Here is a 14,948-nt window from a genome sequence, read left to right as displayed (position 1 = left end):
AATTTAGCACATTTACGATAATTTCCTCTGACATGCGGGGGGACGCCCAGCGCAGGGCTAGTCCCCCCCCCCCCCCCCCACATGTCTGTCCCCCCTACCCCCCCCCGCACATGTACAAAAACATAGCACGGCGGTGATGCATTTGTACCTGGTGAGTAGCTCGCTGCCGCGCCCCGTGTCCCGCCCCCCCAATGGTGTTCTAACGCCATTGGCACCCCCCCCCGCCCCGCGACCACCTCTGCCTGTCAATCAGGCAGAGACGATCGCAGCCTGTGAGATGCTGGTAGCATCTCACTGGGCTCCCGGGGTGCGCACGTGCATGCGCACTCCACAAAGTAATTTAGACTGCGATCGCTGCCACGACTCAGTCTGAATTACCTCCCTTGTTTCTCATGGTCTAAGAGTCCTTCAGGTGCATTTTGGCAAGCTCCAGGCAGGCTGCCATGTGCTTTTTTACTGAGGAGTGGCTTCCGTCTGACCACTCTACTATACAGGCCTGATTGGTGGATTAATGCAGAGATGGTTGTCCTTCTGGAAGGTTCTCCTCTCTCCACAGAGGAATGCTGTAGCTCTGATAGAGTGACCATCGGATTTTTCCCTGACTAGGGCCCTTCTCCCCCAATCGTTTAGTTTACACGGCCAGCCAGCTCTAGGAAGAGTCCTGGTGGTTCCGAACTTCTTCCATTTACGGATGATGGAGGATACTGTGCTCATTGGAACCTTCAAAACAGCAGATATTTTTCTGTACCCTTCCCCAGATTTGTGCAGAGACAATTCTATCTCGGAGGTCTACAGACAATTCCTTTGACTTCATGCTTGGTTTGTGCTCAGACATGCACTGTCAAGTGTGGGACCTTATATAGACAGGTGTGTGCCTTTCCAAATCATGTCCAATCAACTGAATTTACCACAGGTGGACTCCAATTAAGCTGTAGGAACATCTCAAGGATGATCAGTGGAAACAGGATGCACCTGAACTCAATTTTGAGCTTCATGGCAAAGGCAGTGAATACTTATGCACATGTGATTTCTTAGTTTTTTATTTTTAATACATTTTAAAAAAAAAAAAAACTTCTTTCACGTTGTCATTATGGGGTATTGTGTGTAGAATTTTTAGGAAAAAAAATAATTTATTACATAACAAAATGTGGAAAAAGTGAAGCGCTGTGAATACTTTCCGGATGCACTGTATATAGTCATATACAGTAGAACTTTGGAGGTTTATATATTAAGTGTCAGGTTCTAAGAACCGTCCCTTCTGATTGTGTCTATGCCCAAACTCTAAAAGGGCAATAATTTTGCTACCAAAACATGGCTAGTAAAAGCATTGCCCTTTTCATGATCGCCTAGTTTTAGAACCCGACACTTAGTAAATAAACCCCTTGGTGTCTTCAACTGCTCAACTACCGTTACCATTTACAATAAGTGGTATGGTAATCCAATATATAATATTTAAGAGTAATACACTGATAGAGTGAATTGATAAAAAAAAAAAAAGTTATTAACGAGGTATATTTTCCATATAACCCTTTCAGTGTTAGCCTATCCAGAAGCAATAGATTATGAGTGGAATTCAGAAAGGATAAAACTTTGTTTAAACCTCCTAACATATATGGTGGCCATCATCTATAACTACTAACCACCACCCTATCATACAAAGCCATTACAAATAGCTACAGGATTCTGCCAGCAATATGGTACCCCACGAGGTGTTCATTTCAGATGTAGTTAAGAATCAAACTTACATGCAAAATACTGCCAAGGATGGTATGTGACACCGAAATCAGTGGATCGCTCCAGTACCCATATATCAGGACGGGGAGAGTTGGCAAACTTGATCCATACATATGCCACATGGAAAACCTGTAAGAGAAAGACAAGACGACCGTTCTGTAAATGTGGCTTCTTAAAGTGAATACACTGTATACTACAATGCAACTTAACTACACCTGGTTTTTACTCTGGAAACAATGGTTAGTTATAAAACAAACATATTTCCAGTCATGAGCAGAAGGCCAGTGTGAAAAAAGTCACAGATAAAGGTTTGGAGAATGCCAACATGGTTTAGGTAAATATAGATACCTGTACTTGGCTAATCTTAATAAGAACACAACCAGAAAGGTATACAGGTTTAAATTCCAAAAGGATTCAGCAAGAAGAGGGGTAAGTGGTAATGTCCAATATAATGGGGTTATTTACTACGTTAAAAGTAGACAATAAACTATTGTCAATCAGCTTTAATAGGACGAGTTATAGGTAAGCTACACACATAGTCTAATATGGGCTTTCCAAGTTGTTGAAAGTGACCACCTGTGTGACCGCTCTGCATATGATCCTAATGGTGAATGGCACAAAATTAGATTGAGCAATCACTCTAATGCACGTGCGTGATCATAATTTTTTTTTTTTTTTTTTTATAAGTACACATTACAAAATGAAAATTTTTGATTGCTTAGGGTTTAACAATACCTTTCTTCTGTGTATCAGCTTAAGTCATGGTTGTAGCTATAGTGAGTGAAATTGCTATGGGGCACAAAGGCTATGGGGCCCCGGACACAAGTTATATAATTGCATGCCAATTTTCCTGATTTGCCTGCTAAGCAATTGGGTCCAACCCATTTCCTAGCCTGGAGGGGTGACATTCCATTTTCAACAAAAGGCATGTGTAGTTGATGTTCTAATGGTAAGGGGGCACTGTAATGAAGTATATACAGACCTGCTCATTGTAATGTTGCATAATATGAACTGGGGATTGTGGGAAGAAATTAAATTGTTATCGCCCCAATTTCCTGTCTAAAGTGATGGGAGATTGCAAGGGTGATACTCAATTGATCCCCCATTATTGTGCTGTTCGCGCCCATTAGTGTTGGGTTTAGCCGTGTAAAGCAGCTAAACCCATCTAAACTAATGGATGTGATCCCCAAAAAAGTGCCTTTTGGATGCCAGCAGCTGATTGCACCCAGAACGGAACTACAATTAAATAGCTCCGTTGGCCAACATCTGCTGGCACAAATTACATTTGAGTTTTGCCCACTGTATCTCATAATGTAAAATGGAGGTACTTCGTTGCATGTGTACTGGCAGCCCTACAATGTGACATCATATGAAATAGGGCACTGCTATGGTTCAGAAAATGAACTAGGGCAATATTATGTGGCATAACATTAACGAATGCTGCAGAGAGAGGTCTCTCTATAAGCATTGGGTCATGGGCCCCTTGTCTGGATACATTCAACTCTGACTTTCTCATGTTTGCAGTCTCCCTTCTAATAATACCAATAATATCTCCTGATGGGTCAAAAACTTAATGTGCACTGAGAAAGAGAGATGGGTTATTTTTGCTTATCATAAGCACTGTCCTCGGTACAATCCCTTCTAATGCACTGTCCGTGCTTCCCATCAGCACTATAGTAATTAAATACACTCACTGCATAGTTCTAATCCTGTACACAAAACAGCCAAGTTTCCAGTATCCCATCAATCAATCTGCCAGGACTATGCAGCCTGTGGAGGCATCAGCCTTATCTGATACCAGCAAGGAGCATAGAACATCACAGAACAATCACCACCATTCACAAAGTAACGATCTGTTATTACATGGCTCTGGTCATCCTGTGATCCAGCTTCAGAGGAAAGTAGCCATTAATCCTGCACGAGTGCAATTTATAAACACGTGTACACATTTCATGCTCTACTCTAGAACCAGATCTATGTAGAATGTACCCAAGTCACCACAGCCAAACAATCATTTTGCTGGCGCAGAGCAGTGTGTGCTGTCCTTGTAAAGGTAGCAAGGCCCTTTGGACCTTGTTGGATATTCCACTATTGTTGCTGGTTTGTGAAGGGGCCTCCATAACAGTTCAAGCTTCAGGGCCCCAAAAATGTAGGTCCGCCACTGTACAGGGGAGCTCAGAAGTGGCAAACAGAGGATTATCAACCATAGCCCAGCCTAAAACCATTGGTATTGTGTTAGGTTATCCTGTGGCAGCTCATCATTGTATGGACAAAAACTAGTTTACAGTCATTATCAATGCTACCAGTGTTTTAAAAGATATTTCCGCCATGTGGTAAATAACACTTGATACTAACTACTTACCTAGTATCCTATACTCTGGCATATTCCCCGACCTCTTGGTGCTAGTGCTGACGCCCAGATCCCTCCTGCCAGCAGTGCATAGTTTGTGGGCAGCACGTTTTAAAGTAGTTTAAAATATGTTTTTATATTACTATAAAGCGATTTCATCCTTCTAATTGTCAGAGAAACTATGCACACACCCATCAAGGGTAAAAGGGAGTTAAAAGCAGGGACCATGGAATTGTAAGAAAATAACTCCACTCTATTTATGGAAAGTTGCTGGAGAGTCACTATAGAAAGATCCATGTTATGTTTGTATGTAGGAAACCATAAAAGGAGAGTTGTGCCAGACAAGGAGAGTTCAGAAGCATCCGAGTATAAATCTGCTCCTGGGATTGCGGATCAGATGACAACACGGATCACATGACTAAATGAAAACTCTACCAGGCTAAGACCAACCTTGTCCAGATCTCAGACAACTACATCTCCCAGCCAGCCTGCCCACAGTAGAAGCTGGTAGGGCATGCTTAGATCTGTCATTCCACAACACATGAAGAACCACAGGTTGTTTGCTGCATTATACAATCAATAAAACATGTTACAAATATTACATAGTAATCACCATATATGATATCCTGTCTCCTTCACACAGCTTTTTCTTACATTCACAAAAACCAACTCAATAACTCAGCAGCAGAAAGAAGAAAATAAAGTAACGCCCTATGGTAAGTGTGTTATTGCCAATGCTTCAGAGTTCTTGTTCTTGTACATAAAATTGCCATTTTTAACCTCTAAAAACACTAACAGATTTCATCTGAAAATTTTCCCACGGGATTTAACAGAAAGAGTCACATTAACACACACACACACACACACACTGTTCACTTTAAAACAAATGTGCTTCCCAGTAAATAAGGACTTAAGGGCAGTACACACAGGGAGAGATGTGTGCTGGGCGATCTATCACAGAACGCTCAGGACACATCTCTCCCCAGCTCAGTACACAGCGCGATGTGTGCTGAGCGGGGAAGGGGGGGCTATTGCAGGACAATCTAGCACCGGCGATAGCGACGTGCGGGGCCACGCATCGCTATCGCTGGGGGGCATACACACAGAGAGATCCGTGCTTAACTTCTAAGCAATCTGGTCAGATTGCTTAGATTTTAAGCACAGATCTCTCTGTGTGTACCCCCTTAAGGACTTGCCCCTGGAGTTAGTGACAAGTGTGGACAAGCCCTGAAGAAAAATTAAGATTTCCTCTCCTGCATTTTGGCTCTCTCAATCCACTTTGATTTTTTTTTCTTTTAATTAAAAAGGAAGCTTTACTTGGAAAAGTGATACATTATTATTTATTATTATTACATTTTATTTATAAGGCGCCACAAGTGTTTCACAGCGCCGTACAGAGGACAGTACAGGGAGACAAAACTTAGCATTACCGTAAACAAAAAAAACAAAAAAAAAAAAAAAAAAAAGAGTACAGGTAACAAAGAGCGCCACAATTCTCAAAACATAATACAGCTAAGATGTAGGTAGCGAGGGAGTAATCATCGTACTACTTGGGGCTGGCGGCCATAGATAGAGATGAGCCTTTACCAGCAGGAGAAAAAGCGGGTAAAGTAGGAGAGCTGCGAGTGAAATGTGTAGAGAAGCGAGCTTTGACAACAAGAGGAGGGCCCTGCTCTGAAGAGCTAACAATCTAGTGGGAAGGGGCGACAGACAGATGACATGAGGTGGAAGCAAGCGGGAGATAGCCTGATGGCAGGGTGTAAGCAAAGCAGAGATTGTCAAGGCATAAGACAGGGGGATGGAGGTGCAGCCTCAGGACTAGGTTATGCATCGGAAGGGTACGCTTTGATGAATAGTTGGTTTTTTAGTGCCCGTTTGAAGCTTTGCAAGGTCGAGGAGAGTCTAATGGAGCGGGGGAGCGCGTTCCACTGAAGGGGTGCAGCACGGGCAAAATCTCGAACTCGAGCATGGGAAGCAGTGATCAGGGCAGAGGAGAGGCAACGGTCACTGGCCAACTGTAGGGGGCGGGAGGGAGTATGAAGGGAGACGAGGTTGCAGATGTAGGGAGCAGTGGAATTAGAGATGGCCTTGTATGTGAGGGTGAGGAGTTTGAAGAGGATTCTGTAGGGGAACGGGAGCCAGTGCAGATTTTATCGAAGGGGAGTGGCGGGAAAGGAAGATAAGCCTAGCTACGGAGTTGAGGACAGATTGGAGGGGAGCAAGTGAGGCCAGTGAGGAGAACATTGCAGTAGTCGAGTCGTGAGATGACCAGTGAGTGGATGATAAGTTTAGTTGCACTCTGGGAGAGAAATGGCCTGATGCGAGCAATGTTGCGTAGCTGGAACTGACAGGATTGTGCCAGAGCTTGGATGTGGGGTACAAAGGAGAGGGAGGAGTCAAGAGTGACGCACAAGCAGCGGAGTTGGGGAACGAGGGAGATGGTGGTGTTGTCAACAGTGATCGAGATATTGGTAGGGGGTGTGGCTCTGGCTGGGGGGAAAGAGGAGTTCAGTTTTGTCCATGTTGCGCTTCAGAGACCGCTCAGACTTCCAGGAGGAGATGGCAGAGAGGCAGCTGGAAACCTAGCACATTTCAAATAAGCATGTAAAGTTGCAGGAGTGAGAAATTGTTGCAGGAGTGACAGAAAGTTGCAGTTACCTAGCAGATTTCAAATAAGCATGTAAAGTTGCAGGAGTGAGAGATTGTTGCAGGAGTGACAGAAAGTTGCAGTTACCTAGCAGATTTCAAATAAGCATGTAAAGTTGCAGGAGTGAGAGGTTGTTGCAGGAGTGAGAGATAAAGTTGCAGTTACCTAAGGAAGACAAAGAGAAGATAGGGGTCACATCAGCTGAAGCATCTCCATATATCTCCAATGTTCATATTAATATTATCCTCATACTTTACACTAACATACTTCACAGCTAAAGTTGCTTTGCAGCCAGAGGCTTGCAGCCTAATATGTACATTATTAAAGATTATTATAAGATTTTAAAAATTTTACATCCATAATTGGCCAAATTTTAAATAATTTAAAGAGGAATTATTACCTTTTTTATTATTGTTATTTACCTCCTCTTTCCCAAATTAGCACAACTGTCCCGACATTTAACAGATTTAACAACAGTCACACATGACCATCTTTTCTTTTAACTAGTATTGTAACCAAGGGCCTAATTCAGACCTAATTGCAGAAGCAAATTTGTTAGCTAAATGGGCAAAACCATGTGCACTGCAGGTGGGGCAGATGGTATATGCAATTGCGGTCGAATTCCCGAAAATGTCAAAAAACTGGACTTTTTCGCCCCCCCCAAAAAAATCGACAATGCAATACAGTACTTTTCGTCAAAAAAACTGACTTTTCAAATTCGACTTTTTGAAATTTGACAATTGACAAATTCGACATTTCTGCAGTACAAATGCGGCTTTTCGCAAATTCGACAACAGTGCTTTTCGACAGTAAATCCGACATTTTCAATCCGCCTCACTTTGCTGGCGGAATGTAATAAAAAAATTTAAAAACATGTTTTTTTTGTGTTTTTTTTATTGCTAATAGCATATCTATTTATATTAGAAGGGATTAGGTACTTGGTTTGTCTATTTAGGAGGCACAAGTATTATTTATATATTTTTTTAAATATATATATATTTTTTTATGGAATGGGTTAAAAACCTGAAAAAAAAAATGCGTGGGGTCCCCCCTCCTAAGCATAACCAGCCTCGGGCTCTTTGAGCCGGTCCTGGTTGTAAAAATACGGGGGGGGGGGGGAATGACAGGGGATCCCCCGTATTTTTAGAACCAGCACCGGGCTCTGGTGCCAAAAATACGGGGGACAAAAGACGTAGGGGGGGAACCAGCACCGGGCTCCACTAGCTGGGGAGATAATGCCATAGCCGGGGGGACACTTTTATATCGGTCCCCGCGGCCGTGGCATTAAAACCCCAACTAGTCACCCCTGGCCGGGGTACCCTGGAGGAGTGGGGACCCCTTCAATCAAGGGGCCCCCCCCCCCTCCAGCCACCCAAGGGCAAGGGGTGAAGCCTGAGGCTGTCCCCCCCATCCAAGGGCTACGGATGGGGGGCTGATAGCCTTGTTGAAAATGAAAGAATATTGTTTCCCCCGTATTTTTTGTACCAGCACCGGGCTCCACTAGCTGGACAGATAATGCCACAGCCGGGGGACACTTTTATACCGCTCCCTGCGGCCGTGGCAAGTATGTGTGTGTAGGCATGTATGTAATAAAGTTTTACTTTCACAGTGTCTGTGTCCTGTTTTTATTTGGTTATTTTTTTGCAGAAGAACTACAGGTACCAGCGGGCCCGTTTCCCCCCCTGCATGCTGGTACTTGTGGTTCTCCAAGTACCAGCTTGTGGGGGAGGCTTGCTGGGACTTGTAGTTCTTCTGCAAAAAAACAATATTCTTTCATTATTACACATGGCTATCAGCCCCCCATCCGCAGCCCTTGGATGGGGGGGGGGGGGGGGGGGACACAGCCTCGGGCTTCACCCCTGGCCCTTGGGTGGCTGGGGGGGGGACCCTTGATTGAAGGGGTCCCCACTCCTCCAGGGTACCCCGGCCAGGGGTGACTAGTTGGGTATTTAATGCCACGGCCGCAGGGAGCGGTATAAAAGTGTCCCCCGGCTGTGGCATTATCTGTCCAGCTAGTGGAGCCCGGTGCTGGTACAAAAAATACGGGGGACCCCTACTCTTTTTGTCCCCCGTATTTTTTGCACCAGGGCCAGGCGCAGAGCCCGGTGCTGGTTGTTAAAATACGGGGGATCCCCTGTCATTTTTTCCCCCGTATTTTTGCAACCAGGACCGGCTCAAAGAGCCCAAGGCTGGTTATGCTTAGGAGGGGGGACCCCACACAATTTTTTTTCGGGTTTTTTACCGTTTTTTGTATTGTCTGAAAAGTCGATTAAAAATCCATCAATTGGTCCGTTTTTCAACAGCGGGACTGTCTAATCCGTTTTTTATTGAATATGTCGAATTCCGGCACCCGCCGGCCGGAATTTGACGGTCGAATTTAAAAACGGGCAAAAAAGTGCCGCAATTCGCCCGGAATTGCATATACCCCATAACATCTGCAGAGAGAGTTAGATTTGGGTGGGTTATATTGTTTCTGTGCAGGGTAAATACTGGCTGCTTTATTTTTACACTGCAATTTAGATTTCAGTTTGAACACACCCCACCCAAATCAAATAGGTCCCACACACTTAAGGGCCCTACACATTGACCGATCCGCCGCCGAGCTGGCCGACGGGCGACCAGGCGGGGGCAGTTACGGAGGGAGTGAAGTTTCTTCACTCCCACCGTCACCCGGCTCCATTGAAGTGCAGGCAAATATGACGAGATCGTCCATATTGGCCTGCATGCACAGCCGACGGGACACCAGCGATGAACGAGTGCGGGGCCGCGCATCGTTCATCGCTGGTGCCTCCACACTCAAAGATATGAACGGTATCTCGTTCAATAATGAACGAGATTGCTCATATCTTTGAAGAATATCGGCCAGTGTGTAGGGCCTATTACCGATTACACTGAGCGATATGAACAATCTCATTCTTTAATGAATGAGATATCGTTCATATCGCTCAATGTGTAGGCACCGAGGATGAACGATGAGCGGCCCCACTAGTCAGTGCTGGCTCGTTTATACATGCAAGCCAATATGGACAATATCGTCCATATTAGCATGCAGAACTATGGGGCTGGGTGACGTCAGGGAGTGAAAAAACTTCACTCCCCCCGCCGCTGGGTCGTCCGTCGGGCACCTCGGACAGTGTGTAGAGCCCTTAACTCTCTCTGCACATGTTACATCTGCCCCCCCCCCCCCCCCCCCATCCCCGGCAGTGCACATGGTTTTGCCCATTAGCTAACAAATTTGCTGCTGCAATCAGAACTGAATTAGGCCCCAAGCATAGGCGTGCGCACAGGCACCCCCTAATGTCCAGCACACGCTACGCCTGCAGCATGGTGATCCCTGTTCGTTCCTGTGCTTTCTCCCGCCACCTGTCAGCTCTCTCTCTACCCCTCCCGCCCGCGCTCTGTCTCCCCCTCCTGTCCCCAGCTCTCTCCCCCCTTTTGTCCTCACTCTGTCTCCCCCCTCCCGTACGCAGCTCTCTCCCCGCTCCTGTCTGCACTCTGTCTCCCCCTCCCGTCTGTGGCTCTCTCCCCCTCCCGTCCACGCTATGTCTCCCCCTCCCGTCTGTGGCTCTCTCCCCCTCCCGTCCATGCTCTGTCTCCCCCTCCCGTCTGTGGCTCTCTCCCCCTCCCGTCCACGCTCTGTCTCCCCCTCCCGTCTGCGGCTCTCTCCCCCCTCCCGTCCGCGCTCTGCCGGTGTGCAGCCACAGCCTCAGGCCACCATTCCTCTCGGGAGGGCTCAGAGTCGGAGCTGGAGCCGAGTGAGAAACACCGCTGAGCAAACAGTCAGTCGGTGAGTGTTAAGTACACAGAGCCAGTTCATGTACATAAAGTTACCCCCCCCCCCAAAAAAAAAAAAAAAAATCTGTAGACTGTAGGACTTCAAGTGCACTCAGAAAAAATGAAGCCTGTTTATACATTATACATACACAGATTATATATATATATATATATATATATATATATATATATATATATATATATATATATATATATATATATATATAAGACCAGCGGTGCGGCTGCGTCACTCAGGTTTCCAGAAAGAAATACAGATACTCTCTGTGTAGCTTTACAAAAGTTTATAAAACTGAAAGCTCATACCGTGTGGGGTATAATGTGAATTTCAGCTCATGCTGTGTGGCTTAATGTGAATTTGGCTCATAAGATGTGGCGTAATGTGATTTTAAGCTCATGCTGTGTGGCGTAATGTGAATTTGGCTCATACTGTGTGGCATAATGTGAATTTGGCTCATAAGGTGTGGCGTAATGTGAATTTGGCTCATAAGGTGTGGCGTAATGTGAATTTGGCTCATAAGGTGTGGCGTAATGTGAATTTAAGCTCATATCGTATGGAATAATGTGAATTTGGTTCATATTGTGTGGTGTAATGAGAATTTCGGATCATACTGTGTGGCATAATGTGAATTTCAGCTCATGCTGTGGGGCGTAATGTGAATTTCGGCTCATGCTGTGGGGCGTAATGTGAATTTCGGCTCATGCTGTGTGGCGTAAGGTGAATTTCGGCTCATGCCATGTGGTGCAATGTGAATTTCGGCTAATGCCGTGTGGCGCAATGTGAATTTCGGCTAATGCCGTGTGGCGCAATGTGAATTTTGGCTAATGCCGTGTGGTGTAATGTGAATTTCAGCTCATATGGTGTGGCGTAATGTGAATTTCGGCTCATACCATGCGGCATAATCTGAATAAGGGGCACTACTGTCAGTAGCTGGTGAGCATGGGGACAAATGTGACAAATGCTGGTGTCCTGCAGAGGAGGGGTCTGATGGCATAGAAAGAGGCAGATGTAGCTCTGATTGCACACGTGTTATATTAAAACTGAAATGTTCGGCCCCCTAAATCTGCCATATTTTTCAGAGTGGTTCACTCAAAATCTGGGTGTTGGTGTTGGGAGGGTGCGTGGGGAGGGAATGCACATGCACCTAGGTCCACCACTCTCTAGTTCAGCCACTCGGTCAGGGATAGGTTGGGAAAGTGTAAGCAGCAATAGGGTGCAGCAGCAGCTAGGACTCAGGGATATGCCATAGCGGACAGTCAGTACCGGCCCGCGGTCGCACCATTATGTTTTATTTTATTTCTCTGGGGTATATTAGATCTACTTTATTATTAGGAAAGAGAGAAATTAGATTAAGCCATGTAGTTTTACTGCAAGAATGTAAAAAAGTTCTAGACATGTCCCTGTGTGGTGCTAGACACGCCCCAAAAGGAGGTGCTAGACACGCCCCTCCTGCGGTGCACCCCCTAATACAATTAGCTGCGCACGCCTATGGCCCCAAGTAATATCAGGTGTATTTTGCTGATTGACAGACTGAAATCTGCAGAAAACACTGCACCCGCACCCTTGCTACAGATGCTTGAAGAATTTTAACAGTCAAAAATGTATCAAATTTGGCCTGTATAAGAGCATTACACTTGTTCACGAAACAATTGCAATTTTGCATTTGTTCAATGTTTGGTTCGACTTCTGCGTTTGAAGTCACGGGTCAAAAAATGTTAACGTAAACTATACAGATCTTGTCATTTAGCTCAAACTGGTCAGATCACCTGTTTGCTTTGCTTGAATTCTGCTCAATTTTTATTCTACCTAGATGTTTAGAATTTTTTATACATTTTCAGCTTTAGAATCAGCTTAATAAAATGGATCAAAAACCACTTTGAAACAATTTCAAGCATCCCTAATGCCATTTTTACTAACAATGAAACCTCTGTCAAGTTTTCTCAGTCTGGAATGTGTATTTTGATACCAGTCTCAGTTGTCGCTCTGAATTAAATCGACCCCATTGAGGTAGGCCGTTCTAATGCCGGTCATTTTTATTTGCCATTTGTATCAAACTATGTGCAGGTAGTCTTCAGACCATCCGTACACACAGCACAATGCACCAATATATCTGCAGATATATCGGCCAACAGCTGTGCTACTGGACCGACGCAATATGTTTGTGAACAACATCGTTCACAGACATATTAGGGATACACACCGGTCAACCGATCTATTGGCCATTGTGTACCCAGTATAAGATACATGATGTAGGTCAGGTTTTTAAACTCCAGTTCCAGTTCTAAATATCCCCCCAATCAGGTCACATTTTCCAATTAATTCCAGAAAGGATGATGAAGCACAAGGGGAAAACAGTCAGGGTACGATACAGAGTTATAAGGAAGTCATCTGCAATTGCACTTGCACTGTGTGCACATAACTACTGTAAATGAAAATATTTTGCCTGTATGCTCTGTAACCAAGGACGTAGCTACCATAGGTGCAGGGACAGCAGCTGCTATGGGTAACAGAGGTGAGGGGCCACCTTCCCTGTCACAGTTACATGTGTTATATATATTGACTTCGATTTTTGCCTTTTGATTATGACACAGCTGTACTGTCTATTATGAAAAAGTGTATAAATGGTGCAAATTGCAAAATGGCCCTTTGTTCTCCTATAGAGATGCATTATTTTAATTGTTCAGTTCTAAAAGGAACATCTATTAAAATATAAATCTGAATGACTGTCTGCCCACAGAAAATAATCACTGGTCCTGGAGGCCGCGTCCTTGAGAGCCAGCTGCTATTCCTTCACTCCTAAAGACATGAAATATGTAGCCAGAGAAAGTCACACATTAACATACAAATAATGGTGACTTAGCTCATGGATTGGAACAGTAATCAGTGCATATCCAGTGTAACAGTGCGGGGGCTCCACAGTCCACAGAGACCTGTATACAAGAGAAACTGGGCAGTTACGAGGCACATTGCAAGGTGCCCTGGAGACACTGATGGAAATGACACAATAGAATAAAATTCCTGTATCTCGCTTTCACTCGAACCACTGAGCCCTTCCTGCCCACAGTATACTCCCCAGTGCAACTCTTACAGGAAAGAAGCATGGCAACAAATCCATTACACAACGCGCACATTACAGACATAACATTCCTTACAGTAACTTTAAAATAAGCTTTGTAATTCAATAACTTTTTAAATGAGATGTCAGCAGCAGAGATACTGAGGGAAAGTATGAAACGGGCAGGTTTTCTGGTTTGCGATTATGGACCAGACTTCATTTTCCCCACAACGTGCCCGGAATCCTGGCACAAAGCAGTCACAGGGATTAATCGTTATTTACAGCTGAACATGCTTCTTAACACACAGCCAACACTGCGCCTGGCATCACGTCATGATTACACATCCACGCAGGGTGGCACAGCTGGCATAAGCACACATTGATCTGTCTCCCACACACTGACCACCTTTGGAAATATGCACTGAAATGAATGGGGATGACCATTTTGTGGATTAACCCAATATTGATGAAAAGCCAGCCTCAGTGTACCAGGAACTAGTGACATCAGTGAGGCATGAGGCACAAAGGGACAGCCTCCGCTGTGTGTAGGCAACAGGTACAGTTTAAATTGCACAATAGGGACTTCAGAAGTAAAAAGTTCTCTGTAAATAAATACATAAGTCATAATAATAGCATCAGTTTCGTCATTACACTGTTATCAGTCCATATAACTAAAGAATGATGTCTCTTCTCTTCTCTTAAAGATGAAAGCCCCATTCACTTTATATGGATTACAAAGACAATTGAAGTCTCTAAATAGTTCAGGAGAAGGACATGAAGTGATGGGCCAAATACAGAGCAGACATATCTGAGCAACTACATACTGTACTGTATATTCTTCTGATCTGCAATAGGTGGTCTGTTATGTATATTAATCTAGACACCTGGAATGCAAACAAAAATCATCAGATTACATTGTGACAATGGCGGAGACGACAGATGCAAGGCCTAAAGCTAAAGTTCAAAAATGGCCAGAATGCTCGCCTTCAGTTATCCGATTGGTTGACCTTGACAAAAAATATCAGCCAAAATGTCGATATACTGTAGTGCAGTGTGTGGGCATTCTTGAAACTCTGCCTGTATTTCCATCAGTTTATCCCGATTACCTCAAACCTCCTTGAGGGCAGGCATATGCAAAGTCAGTGTGCCGACCAATACAATGATTTGGTAAGTGTTCTTCACAAACCAGCTGTGCATATACATTTACCAATCCGCCACTCGACGTGCCAGGCTGCAAAAACCAGTAGTGACAGGCTGTTTCTGCAGCTGGCGTATGGGTCTGTCGGCGGTGTTCTCTATACACACAGGCAGATGTACCGATATATCTGCCGTGTCTCATAGCTGATGTGATATGTCTGTGAACTACATC

General features: G+C 44.6%; 1 protein-coding gene across 1 annotated transcript in view; it reads right to left on the bottom strand.

Annotated features, from left to right (window-relative positions):
- LAMA5 (laminin subunit alpha 5) overlaps nucleotides 1-14,948 on the bottom strand; it is a 259,245-nt gene that overhangs the window by 179,093 nt on the left and 65,204 nt on the right. Inside the window, exon 3 of the mRNA XM_063959301.1 lies at nucleotides 1,746-1,863. Within this exon, the coding sequence (XP_063815371.1) occupies nucleotides 1,746-1,863 (118 nt within the window). The remainder of the gene's footprint in view (nucleotides 1-1,745; nucleotides 1,864-14,948) is intronic.

The sequence above is a fragment of the Pseudophryne corroboree genome, chromosome 3, assembly GCF_028390025.1.
Source record: "Pseudophryne corroboree isolate aPseCor3 chromosome 3, aPseCor3.hap2, whole genome shotgun sequence".
NCBI lineage: Eukaryota > Metazoa > Chordata > Amphibia > Anura > Myobatrachidae > Pseudophryne > Pseudophryne corroboree.
The sequence above is the reverse complement of the archived record's forward strand: the minus strand, read 5'-3'. Positions and strand labels throughout refer to the sequence as shown.